The sequence below is a fragment of the Apus apus genome, chromosome 18 (assembly GCF_020740795.1).
Source record: "Apus apus isolate bApuApu2 chromosome 18, bApuApu2.pri.cur, whole genome shotgun sequence".
NCBI classification, from domain to species: domain Eukaryota; kingdom Metazoa; phylum Chordata; class Aves; order Apodiformes; family Apodidae; genus Apus; species Apus apus.
In genome coordinates, this window is record NC_067299.1 from 4853330 (window position 1) to 4866490 (window position 13161).

At 37.0% G+C, this 13161-nt stretch overlaps 1 protein-coding gene across 9 annotated transcripts in view; it reads right to left on the minus strand.

Moving 5' to 3' along the window:
- BCAS3 (BCAS3 microtubule associated cell migration factor) overlaps nt 1–13161 on the minus strand; it is a 351811-nt gene that overhangs the window by 279564 nt on the left and 59086 nt on the right. For all 9 annotated transcript variants that reach the window (XR_007891218.1, XM_051635999.1, XM_051635997.1 and 6 more), the window contains exons 10-12: nt 9423–9499; nt 7615–7698; nt 1192–1362 (exon numbers count right to left, since the gene is read on the minus strand). Coding sequence is in view for 8 of the 9 variants with exons in the window: in XM_051635999.1 (XP_051491959.1) it covers nt 1192–1362; nt 7615–7698; nt 9423–9499 (332 nt within the window). In the remaining variant the exon portion in view is untranslated. The remainder of the gene's footprint in view (nt 1–1191; nt 1363–7614; nt 7699–9422; nt 9500–13161) is intronic.

A 13161-nucleotide genomic window follows, 5' to 3' on the forward strand; every position in this document is an offset into this window, starting at 1 on the left:
TTCCTTTTTTTTTCCCCTAGCAAAATACAAAGAGCCAAAAGACCTTTTTTTTTTTTTTTCCAGGAAACAAAACCAAACCCCAACAGTCAGACTTATTTTAAGACCTGACTCTCAGATCTTAAATATGTTCTTTTTTCCATTCTCCATTATTGCTTTTTTTCTCCTTTTATTTTAATTTTGCAAAAAAAGGCCTATAATGTTATATGAACAATCCCCTTTCAATGTAACATTATTTGGCTAAGTCCTTCCAAAACTAATTCTTAGGAACAGCCACAGCTCAAACAGCAAATCTGGTGGTTTTGTTTTGTCTGTTTTCCTCTCAGCTAAGAGGAGAAAATAACTTGCCTACTGATTTGTCAATGGTACCTTACTAACTCACCTGCAACAAGCACCATAATGATAGGGAGAAAACAAGAAAAAATACATTGTTTTGTCTTTTCTAAATTCTATAAATGTGAACATTAGTAAAAAAACTTTATAGAAGAGCTACAGAACAGTGAGAAGCATGGGAGTCCTGCATAAACACTGATTCAAGGAAAAGACACTTAAAAATGAAATGATTGACAAAAAAAGACATGGGTATCTTCTGTCACAAAGACCAATATGAAGTTTATGTAAAAAAGGTATGGATTTTTAAAAAAATTCTCTTGCCTGACACACTGTACATTATTAGTAAAACAGTATATATGCCTCACAAAACAGCACCAAGCTTGATTAGGTTTTAATTTTGAAATGTATGTAAATGTATAATCTTTTATACTTAATAACCAGCTTCACTCACCATCTTTTTTAAACTAGATGTCAACAATTCACCATGTTTCTAGACAATCACACTTTCCAGTCACTTTATATAGTAATAAATAAAATCAGACTACATATACATTTCAACTGATCAGCATAAATCGATGTCAATTATGAACAAGTGTTAGAGAAACAAAATGTGACACTTCACACTTGATCTTGTCAAACTGTGACATATGTTCTAAGGACAATACATATTTTGGCTTAATTTCAGTCCCACAAAAGGACTTGACCACAGCTGCATGTGTCTGTAAAAGTTTTTCACCTAGCAAAAATCTTACCTATTTTGCATTTAACTGAAAGTATAAAATTATACTGAAGTATAAATACATCCTCCTGAGATTTCTGTGAAAATGAAAGCACGTTCTGCTTCTGTGCAAACTGTATTACCTGCCCTTCTGCAACAGTCTCTGTGTCAATGATAGTGATGATTCCAGGCACCAAAGGACTTCGGCGAATGTTGCTATGAGCTAAAATCTCCTCTTCTGTTGCTCCTGAAGGCAACGTCCCTGTCAGCTGAGTAACTACTTTTCCAACCATTGTAAGTCCAGTCTTTATCGTCTGTAAAAAGAAAGAGAAACAATAATCAATGCTAAGGGCTGTTTTGTGGCTCTATCTTGAACTTCTTTTCTCAACGTAATTAAAATAATTCCACACACCAGAAGCACACAAGACAAATGCTTTTCTAAGTGATATTTAAGCAGCAAATGGCTGTATGTAGCAGAAACATCTTGGAAAGATTTAGCATCCTATCAATTTGAAGTATTCACATTTATTTTGGAATTAAAAGCTTCCAAAAAAGTTCTGGAAATAATGTTGTCTAAATGTTACAGGTTTTTTCTTTCTTAACCATTGTTCTTTAATTATTCCAAGAGGCAAAGAGGACAGAGAGTTAGAAGAATGAAGTGAAGAAGCCAAGGTGAGTGCTTGTGGGGACAGTGTTACAGAGAGAAATACTTACAGCCTCTCATGGATAATGCAAAAATAGTTGTGTCTTCTGCACAAGTGCAAGGGACAAGGAATTTAACCATGGATAGACACGACAGACACATTCGTTTCCCACAGCAATTATGCCTTTTGCAGCATTAAAACTGAATATGAGACTCAAACCCAGCAAAATTAAAGACACAGTCCTCGAGGTTCAGGAAAGGACAACTCTGTAGAACACACATACAAACCTCATAAAAATAATGGGACTCCTCACAGTCTGCCTGTTTTCCAGACATGGGCCTGAGAACATATTCACTGCAGCGGTTTTAATTATCTAATGATACTGAAGATTGTTCTTATGTTATTTTATTTGGAGAAAGTGGGAGAGAACACACAGTAGGAGAGACACAGGTTTAAAAAATCCAAACTACAACTTTAAATACTTTCTCCTTGAATCAAGGACTGAGCTTTATTTGCCTATACAGAATTGAGCAGATTTATTATGCAGTATAAATAAGAAATAGCAAAAGACATCAGAATGGAATGACACTATAACAAGCCAATTCTTAACTAAAAAGACAAGCTAAGCTGCCTGCTAAATTGAAAAGGAAAAAAACTGTACAGATCCCAGGCTGAAACCAAGACGCAGCCACAAATCAATTCCAACTGCTTTGTTTAGTGCTAAAATCTCAAACTGCAGTGATTAGAAAACACATTAGTGTTCATCAATTAGCAGCCAAACGTTTGTTTTAATAATTCATAGGAAATGACTTACACAAAGTCTGTTAGTGTGTTGTCAGGAAAACCTCTGAAGGGCCAACAGAATTAGGCGCCACACTGTATTGATGGCAATATCCAGCCAGGAAGCCTGATTAACCTCTGAGATGCCTCAGCTGATGTACTTACTCCATTAATGCTAATGGAGATACTACCACTTAAAATCGAGCCATGCCTTTATCATAGGAATGTCTTTGGGGTTTAAAGTCTTTAGTAATATCCTGCCATTTGTTTCTTATTATTTCTCTTTATGCTCAGATACAACAAATGAAAATGAAATTTTAGCAGGGCAAATTCAGAAGACTGAAAAAGGTAACATCGAGCAGAGAATGAGACCAGAGGAATAAACCTAAAATAGACCCACTGCCATCACACGAATGCACTTCAACTGACATCTTCCTTACAAAAACTGACAGGGCAGTTCTCTGGCCAATAGATCAAATAGTATAAAATGCACTGGTAGTTTATACAGCAGGAAAGAGGCATCCCTATAGAAGTATTATATGGCAAATACGTTTGCAAGTTAAAAGACCAAGAAATGCAACTGACCTATTTTCAAAAGTATCTTTTATATTCTACCTAGAGAAACTGGATGACAAAGTGCCAAGTATAAATTCACAGCTCTCTAGAAAAAAAAATTAACATGCTTATCTGGCAAAATGAATTAGTGTTCCATGTGAGTGCGGCCTGTGACTGCAGGACTACTGAGAAGTAAGAGGTGTACAAAGATGTGGCCGAGGCCATTAGCTCAGAAATATCAGTGCAAAACCATTATGGCACTTACTTCTTTGTGCTATGTGTATATTTGCAAAAACTTCTCTGGTAATCTTTAACCTTTCCCATGCCATATCAGCTGTCCCCTCTCGCCATTAGAGCTAATGACCTTGCTCTCACATAAGCTGTTAGTATTCATTATGAAGTTATCAGGTAACAAGAGAAAACAGATGCAGCCTTTGCTAAATCACTTTACCACTATGGGATTAAAAGATATGAAGAAAGAATCAACTAAAGCAGTTATGAGGTGAGAAGAACTTGGTTTATAATTTGATGCTAGACATTGGGCAGACCAAATACATTTTAAATGAAATAGGGTAAAGTTTGTACTGTCCCGGGTCCTCTGTCATTGATGGGAACCTGCCTGTGCATACTCAGTGCAACTTTCTTATAAATAAAATTAAACTTGATCCAGTTCCTTTCGTAAGCAATGATACACATTTACACACTGTGCACTCAAATTATTTGTGTGCTCACGTGTACCCCATCTACTTAAAAATAAAGATTGTTCACATTCATTCAAATATAAAGAAACACATTTAATTAAAATAAATGTATGCACTTATACCTCGTCTATCTGAAAAATAAGTACAACTTGAATTAGATGAGAAAATTAAAATGCACCATTCACTGCTTGTTAGGCTCTTTTGTTCCAACAAAGGTCTTGCATCCTTTTAGTGCCACAACAATAGATTGTCCCTGTTTCTCATAATAAATACATTTTATATAATTCAGTTGTTTACAAATGAAAATTCTATAAAAGGCAGAAAGAGATATAGTAAAGATTTGCCTTGGTAATCAACAATGTGAAAGCCTCAAGGTTAGTTTGAACAAAATGAACATACAATCAATTATATATTCAAGTTCAAGCTAAATGTTTGTTGAAATGCTCGTGTTTTGCAAAGATGTTTCCCTTTCTTGCTCTTTCCCATGTTCTGAAAAGAGGCAGGACAGGAAGAAAAACCTATTAGGAAACTCATCCTAAACAGCATGGCAAGTTTGACCACTAGGAACACGTTATGATGGGGAAGGTCTGCATGAGCACCACTTAAACTGAGCGAGCTGAAATGTGACTCACCAAGAGACATGGTGGGACCAAACCTTTCTTCTGTGAGAGACAGAAAAAAAACAAGCACGTAGACATAAGAAAGTCTTTTCCTATGTCACCTTCCTTGCTGCACCCAAAATGGACAAATATAGATAATTATAACAAGCAGTTTTCACATTTAGATGCTTATCTCAAACCAAGCACCTGAATATTCTCCCAACACTAACACTGTTAAGTAATAATGGGGCTTATTCAGAAAGATATTCTACATCCATTTCACTGTGTCTGTTGAACTGGAGTGAAAAGGATCTTTATCCCATAAGGAAGAGTATTTTCATTTTTCCAAATGCATCGATTTCTATCTTCTCTAAAAATGAACCTAAATTGGAATTTTCACATACTTTTTATTTCCAGAAATCTTCTGCTTGGTCAAATTCAGAGCTTTTTAGAACATGGACAGATAGAAGGCCACCAAACAAATATGGGGAAATGAAAATAGGAGATTGAGCTGGAAAAGTATACCTGTGATTTTCCAGCAAAAGCAGAAAGCAATGCTCCTGCAAGATGCCTCTAGGGAAAAACAGTAAAAAGTTCAATGCTGAAAACCAAATCCTTCTAGAAATTATAAAGTCAAACTGGAAGATGACAAAAGAATTCTTCATAAAGTTACCAGGATAACAAGAGTTTTGGCACCAGTCAACAATACACTGCAACGTGACCACAGTTTTAACCTCAATATTCCTGGCTAACGGTGCAGCTTCTGACTCCTACGTTATTTGCTTAAGGAGGAAATTTATTTGCTGCACCAAGTGCAGTACCCAGAAGCACATCCCACTGAGGACAAACCCACTGGTCACTACCAGGACATTTCTCATCAAAGGGAATACCATTCAAGTAAATATTCTGTACTGCCACTGAAACCTTTTATAGAGCATCTGAAAGGTAATTCTCAAAAGTGACCCTGTTGAAATTACTCTGCTCTCAGCTTTATCCTTCTCCTTTATGTGAAGGTTCTTTCACTTTCTTCAATAAGAAACTGGAACCTAAACAGAGAAAAGGCTGTAACCCAAGATAATCTGACAGAACAAGAATTTTTATGGAATCACTTCTGAAACAAAAAGCAGCACTGGAGGGAACAGAAAGGGACATTCACTTTCAAAAAACTAATACCTTTGCTGATCAAAGCAGATGAATTACAAACCATTACAGGCAGATAAGATATAATAGCAGTAGAGGTTTATAAATGAGGACTGACTTGGGCAAGGAGTAAAGTTTATGGTGAGATAATGAGATGGACAAAGAGCAAGTGACATTTGGAGCATATATTTGCCAACAAGAAAGTCAGCATTTCTTTTAGCAGAGATAAAAACTTGCTAGAGAGCAAGCCACAATTCAATGAAATCAGGAATAAACATTTCAGGTGCAGTGTTGCTCACTCACATATGAATAACAAGTAAAAGTAAGGCTGAGATATACTCAAGATCCAAATAATGCAAATATTGAAAGGTGTATTAGTATTAACCTTAGCTATTACAGTCACATCTAACAGCCAGTTGAGAGTGAAAGCAACATGCTAGGCAAAACACAAAGAAGTACAGACTATGCCCTTAGGATTTTCTGTTTTCCTATTACTTTATCTCTGTACAGAGACTAGCCATCTTTTCTTTCCTATGATTATAAACAAATTTTCTCTTCAGTACCATCCTTGGCTAATACTACTCTAGAGGTAAGGCCATCATCTTGGTCCTTACTGGCTTTAAAACCTAGTTACCTGTGGTCTTTAGGGGTAAGGGCTATGAAAGATAACTTCCCCCTTTAGATTTATTTTTTTTTTTTAGTCTGTCACAAATATTTAAACAGAATAGTCTTCAATGCCCACTGGAATGCTTTGACAATCGTTACATGGTTTAAGAAAGCTTTGGCTTGTTCTTCAGTGACAACTAGGCTTGGCTTCAGCAGCACAGTGATCTGTTTGTAAGGTTTTGCCACATCTGACCATAACTGCGGCTGATCATGTGAAGCCAGTTGGTTTTTCAAACTTATCTGGGCTACAAAAAAACACGCTAATGATGCTGAGATTTAAGGAGTTTGGAGAGATTTCTCCTCCTTTCCCCCCCCCCCCCCCCGCCTTTTTTTATTTTTGCTGACACTGAAATTCTGCAGAGATACCAGCAAATTTCAGATGTCTTCAAAAGAACAGCAATTCAAGTTCTCCTCAACAATGTAAAAAACTGTGATTTTTCTCCTCCTCCAGCCACAGTGAGATGGTGTCCAAAGCTATGCCAATGGAACATGTTTGGTTTTCTGTTGTTTTTACATAAGATGACATGCCCTGTGTCTCTCTTTGTGGGTTCTTGTAAGTGTTGTTTTCTTCAGTGACGCTGAGCTTTCTGCTCTGTGCTGTCATTTAACTCCTATTATTAGATTTGTTTTGTTGTGCATATCAGAAATGAAAAGGCTCGTGGTCACAATGAAAGCTTGTAATCAGCACGAAGTTTGCCAGACAATGCCAAAACTCACTTTGCGTGTGCGTGTGCGTGTGTGTGAGAAAAAGAAATTACTTGGCAAAATGCTGCAGTCAAGTCCTCAAGGAAAGGAGCGGGGTGGGGGGCAATAGCAGAACAACAGTTCTGCATAATCTTTGGCTTGTTTAAGATTTTTCCAAGCTATGGTCTTCTTTTGATAGTATGAAAATCCAGACATTTCTCTGAAAACAGAGGGATATTTTGTCACCTGAACTAAAAAACTAGACAATGGAATCGACATATAAACAGCCATTAGTAAACTCTAACCTTCAAAGAAAGGTAATTAATTAGCTCTGATATTGGGCTGTCATCCTTCAGAGATTAACACATAATGCTAGTGTGACTGAGTCCAAAAATCACCAAGCCCTTGCAAAGTCAGGTTTCATGATACTAAAAGACTAAGAATTCACCGTGTTGATTTCTAATCATGTAAACTTGTAATATTATGAATAGCCATTATAGAAATCCATTTTACCATGATTTTCCTGTAACAGAAGTAACTAATATGAAAAGCTGTTTGTAACAAATAAAATAGGAACAAATATCAGTTCAGAAGGATGGGAATACTTTGTGAAAAACAATGGCTTGCTCAGAGATGTGCAGGATCAGGACCACAGGCATGGTGCTAATGCAAGCATGTTTCTTACTGTGTTTTCCTCTTTTGTGAATGGGGGGTGATGACACACAGTCCAATTCAGCAGGGAAACCTAATAATTATCTGACACAATAACCTTGCCCAGCAGCAGATGATGTACTCACTTTGGCAGCACTAATGACTGTGGCAGTGTAAGACTGAATGTTGTCTCCACAGGCTCCACCACGGGATTGATGGCATCGGATCAGCTACAAGAAGAAAGACAGCAACCAAGTAACTACTATTAAACTACACAAACCCATAACCCATAGCTCTTATTTATCATGTACAGTGGTGTGTTTTTTTCCTACAAACAGCAAAAAGCCCTGCTGAGACACTTAACCCCTTTTTATAATCTTCTGGGTGCCACCCAGACTGTCGCGTTCTCAACTCCAGTTTTCAATTACAAGATGAGTAGTCACTAAGAATTCATAAACTTTGAAATGGTGGGATTTTTGGTCTGGCAGCAATTCCACAAATACATTTAAATAAATATAATCAAAAGCTTTAGCCATGTATATGTAACATTAAATATCTGACATTCTAAGAATCCGAATGTGGCTTTCCCCTCCTTTTTATGACTAGCAAGCAAAGAAATGACAAAGGAAAAGGGGCGACTTTAAACTTTACATTTAACAGATTAAAGGAATGTGCTTGGGGTTTACTCTGTATTGCTTTTCTTCAAAATTAATAAATCAAAACAAGACTTATCCACCTGCCCACAGCAGTTTTTGCCTTTGAACTCTAACAACGAAATCTGTGCTTCTGACTAAAGAAAATGGCAAAAAAATTGTAGATATTTGTTGTTTGTACACAGAACATGTTGCGTGTTTAACTGTGTTAGCTAAAAGAAAAGTAAAAATCACTGTAAGAGGTACTTGTCCCCACAGGCTTTCCTTTTCTGCTTATATTTAAGTATCTAAATGAAAACAGTTAAACTGGGAAGAAAGGGGAAGTCCACAGAATATACCTGGGGAGACACAAGCCATTTAAACTCCTTTTGTGATACAATTATTTTGCTGATCAGTGGCTTGTATTTTTGGCAGCAGCACTTTTCAAATCCCAGGCTGACTGGGGAAGGTTTACAAAACCACAGAGGCATGACACTAAAGGAAAGGCAGGCCTTCATCTGGAGAGAAATCAGTTGTGATGGAGAAAGTGTTTAACAGCAAATGCATTTCTGAAGTCTCCCTCTCTGATAATTTCTGGTTCAGCTCTAGAAACAGCTATTCCAGTCACAGGTGGAAGGGAGAAAAAACATCTGCTTTGAAATAAAAATAAGGCATTAGAAGATGAATTTCAGGTTTTCAAACACTGGGTAAAAAGAGTGATAATTTTCTGTGCTTGGGATGTATTTTCTTCTTTTGCCTCTAGACATAAGAAAAAATATTTCAACACCTTCATTTTTTCCTAAAGCCTAACATTTTCATCCGAGATTTGAAAAAGTGGGCATTTTCATGCTCTGCCCCAGTCTACAAAGTGCATTGCTGTGTTGTTTCAGACAACTCCACTGGCTCTGTCCAGACTCACTTTCCCAAAACCAAATTTAGGAATCCTCACTTGCCTGCCTTTCAGAAATGTCTATAATTGTTTCAAGCTTTTAAAAAGCAAAATCAGTTGATTATTGAGTGAGCTCACCAAAAATACATGTTGATAGCTGTCTTCTCTGCCTGTGCTACGTACAGATTTATGCTTCCCAAGTTAATGATCTTAAATCAGACATGTAGAGTGAAGCTATGACATATATGAACACCAAAGCACAACCAATGTGGGTCAAAGACTAGGTCTGCCAACATTATGCAAGCCCCTTTACAACATCTTTTTCACACAACTTGTCTTCTGAGACTTTCTTTTTTCCCCTCTCAATACACAAAAGCTAGAATGAAATCTAGAACCAGAATGGAAGCAATTTTGCAATTAAACCTTTCCTTACCTTATTTTCTGCATAAGCAAGCCAACGGCTTCCAAGAGCAATAGGATTCATGTTTGGCCCTGGACAAGGATAGCAGCCTGAAAAGTTTTAAAAGACAACATTAAGAAATATCTTAATGACTTCTTACAAGGAATTTTATTTATTGCCAAGAAAACAAAAAGTCTAAACAAAACATTTCAATTGCTAATATCACTCAGCAAATGCTTGCATTTTTGTTTCTAAAGATAAGACTGTGGTTAGATGAACTATTTTGAACAGTTAATTATGTGTAAATACTTGACTCTCCTTACGCTTGCATTTTTTTAATGCCAATTTAATACAGTGGGGTGAGGAGCACATTCAACAGTTTGACTCACTTCATTCTGTATCTTCACATTTTAATTAATTTTACCTGACTTAACATCTACCTGTTGGTCAAAGGTTTCAATTTGCTTCAAGCTCTTCTAGATTTTTGTGGTACAAAAGGGTGTATTGTGCTTTTGGTTTTGCTTTTAATAACTCTATATACAAGCCCCTAGACTCCCAAAATTCTTCTGCACACACTTAACCTAGTGAGAGAATTTGTAAGTTCTTTAAAATCAGTGGCAAAGTTTCTATTGTTCACCTGCTTTTCATTACTTTCGTATTACTATTAAAAATGGATACATTCACATGCATAAAGATGAACATAAAAAGGAGAACTATCCCTAAGGATTAAAAGGTGAAAATACCTTTACTAGAAAGCCACTGAAAGTAGCTGTGAACAAAAATATGCTAAATGGGCCTAAAATTAATGAGGCCCGTGGCAAAGCAATTTTATATATGAAGTCTGAGTTTGAAAAAACCAACACCACAACAATACTGTGTGGAAGGGAGAGAGAAAGGAGGGAAGGAGGGAAGCTATTAAGTGAATGTTAATCTCTGATTTCATCAGTTTTCAGGCTAATATACACAATTTAGTAATTCATATTCTCTCACTGTTTGGCCAAGAAACAAAACATTTGAAAACATACAGACATGTGTGTCTCATTTAAAGGAGCCCTGGTTAGCTGATCCTGTGTCACAGGCAGAAGGAGCACAGAGATGAAGCCAACAGCATTTCAGAAGAACAAATATAACAAACAACTGCAATTTACTGCACAAAATCCTACACTGCATTCTGAGATGCAACACATATTAGAAAGGAAAAAAAAAAAAAAAAGACACAACTAGCTAAGCTTGTCTTTTCTCAGTCTCATGTCAGACTTTTGATACTGATCTGCCCACCCCACTGAGAAAATGCAAACCTATCCACTGCCTTCTTTTTGCAAATAGCAGCGTGTTTGCCAACAGGTCCCAAAATAGTCCAGAAAATGTAGTGAGGACAAAAGCGTTTTAAAAGTTTAAGGGTATTATTTTCAAGGCTTGCAAAATGGTCAACAAGGTGTGTGGGAGGGTGTTAACTATAGCACATAGATGTTACGTTTCAACTGACAACACCTAAAACCATATTTGATGGCATTTTGTTCAGCATGTGCAAAAACAGCTGCTATATTGTTCATGCTGTCTAAGATAATCAGCTCTTTATTTCACTTCTTAGAGCAGAGCAGCAAGGGTATTGCAAAATTCAGAAGATGATAGCAAGCTATTTCAAAGGTCATAAAGCAAGGGAAGGAGGAAAGCAGCAATTCATCCAATTAAATCCATCTCTGGCCAGGAAAGCAAAACCAAGTGAATATTTTGTAAGGCCTTATCACTGCCTTGATCTCAGGAAGGAAAACGAATTCTGAAGAGGTGATGCCACAATTGTTATTGCATTCCAGAAGTGCATAAAATGTGGGTAGCCAGAGCCTCTTAAGGAACAAAGCAAGTAAAAAAAGGTTGTAAATACAACCCTAGGTTGTAAATACAAATGACTTCTTCCAATGACATTATAGATCAGGACCAGCAAGGTTTTAATGCTGACTTCTGCTTCAGCAATTCTTATCTGGATCAGTAAAGAGCTAAAGGTAAAAGTAAAGGTCCCCTAAACTTTATTTACTTTTCTTCCCTATTATGTACAAAACACAGCATTGAAAGCTGTCAGATGACAGCTCTCATCATATAAATCTCTACAGAGACTTTGAATCAGTCACTTGCATTGCCCAAACGCTGCAAGCACCTCGTAACATCCCTGCAGCAGAAAACAACAGGAGTCACAGCCAACAGATGCACGATAATGACAAAACCTGAGCAATTCAACAACTCGTAACAAAACCAAAACATCTTGCTTGGTAAGGGGGTTGTTCTCAATTACTCCAATGAACTGAAGTAAACGAAGAGCTGCAAAAAGCCTTCTTCTCCCAATCGAAAATTAATGAACTAAAATTTTCTTAGAAAATCTCCAGCTGTCTTCACCAAACCCACTGTAGGTAGTTTGTTCCATGAACTGGACTCAATCAGACACAGCTCTGCACACAAATCAGCCAATTCTAATAATAACCTCCACAGAGGTCAACAATTCATCTTGGTACTAAAATCTACTCTCCGATTAAAAAAAAGCGTAAAAAAGAGCTATTTCCTCCCTTTCTTTTCTTTGCAAGTCTCTGCATTTTGGAAACTTGCAGCAGTGTAAGGATAAACAAAGGGTTATACTTTATGGGAAGGAAAAGCAAATTGTTTTTCTGCTTTCCAAAATAACAGCTGGAGTCAGCAGAACATCATCTACTGGGCAAATGAAAAGACAGACAGCATGACCTACCAAGCTCAGCCATTCAATCGTTACCAGCCTGACTCTCTTAAAGATTAACTTCTCTTTCTACTAAACTTCAAAACAACTGAGGAAAAATCCATTCTAAGCAACAACAGCAGCAACTTTAGCATGTTTACAATAGTGATGAACATAATAAGAATGCAGAACTAACTGTCAAGAAGACCAAAGTTTCCAAGTTTTAATGACAGCATGGAGAGGTCATCCAAGAAAAGATCACTCCAGGAAAGTCCTTCCAAAAGTACAGCAAATCAAGCAAGTACTAAAAACCATCTGATTTTAGAATAAGCTTTACTGGCACTATCACCCACAAAAAACACGGGTGAAAACCTACTGGAAACTATTTAAAATGTTTTTAAGTATAGTTACTCTCTCTTTATGACGACACACAGAGGAAATGCACTAATTTCAAGCTGTGAAAAGACAAAAAGAAAAAAATACTATTTTGAAAATCTTAATTTAAGTGCAAGTTTGTCTGCTAACTTGATTAAGCTCCTGTGCCCGAGAACTCCAACCAGTGCTGGCCTGAGCAATGCTCAGGTACAAAATAGACTCCAGGCTCCATCCCAATGGGGACCTGGCTCCTTTCTTCCTAATGTCTGCATCTTTCCATTGGTCTATGCTCCTACAGAAAACTAAGACACCAGTCCTCGACTTCAATTGTTTTTATAAAGCTCACCCTCTAGCTTCAGTAATTACAGTGTGAATACACAGACAGCAGCCAAAAAGAGAGAAGCAACATATTCCTCTCCTCCCACTTAGCTTTTAAACAAACAGCACATTGGGAAGACACTGTTAAGAGGAACAGGGCCATCAAGAGTCTGTGTCAGCTAGAATGGAGATGAAGCCAATAAATTACAAAACATCCCACTATTAAAGCTTGAACCATTTGTACTGGGGGAGCTCTTCATCAAGCTCCTCAGCTTTTTCATATGAAAATAGCTTTAAAAAGAGAGAGATATATATACACATATGAGTATACATATTAACTGATAAGCTCAGTACAGGACGGAGAGCTGGGGGCTAAACACT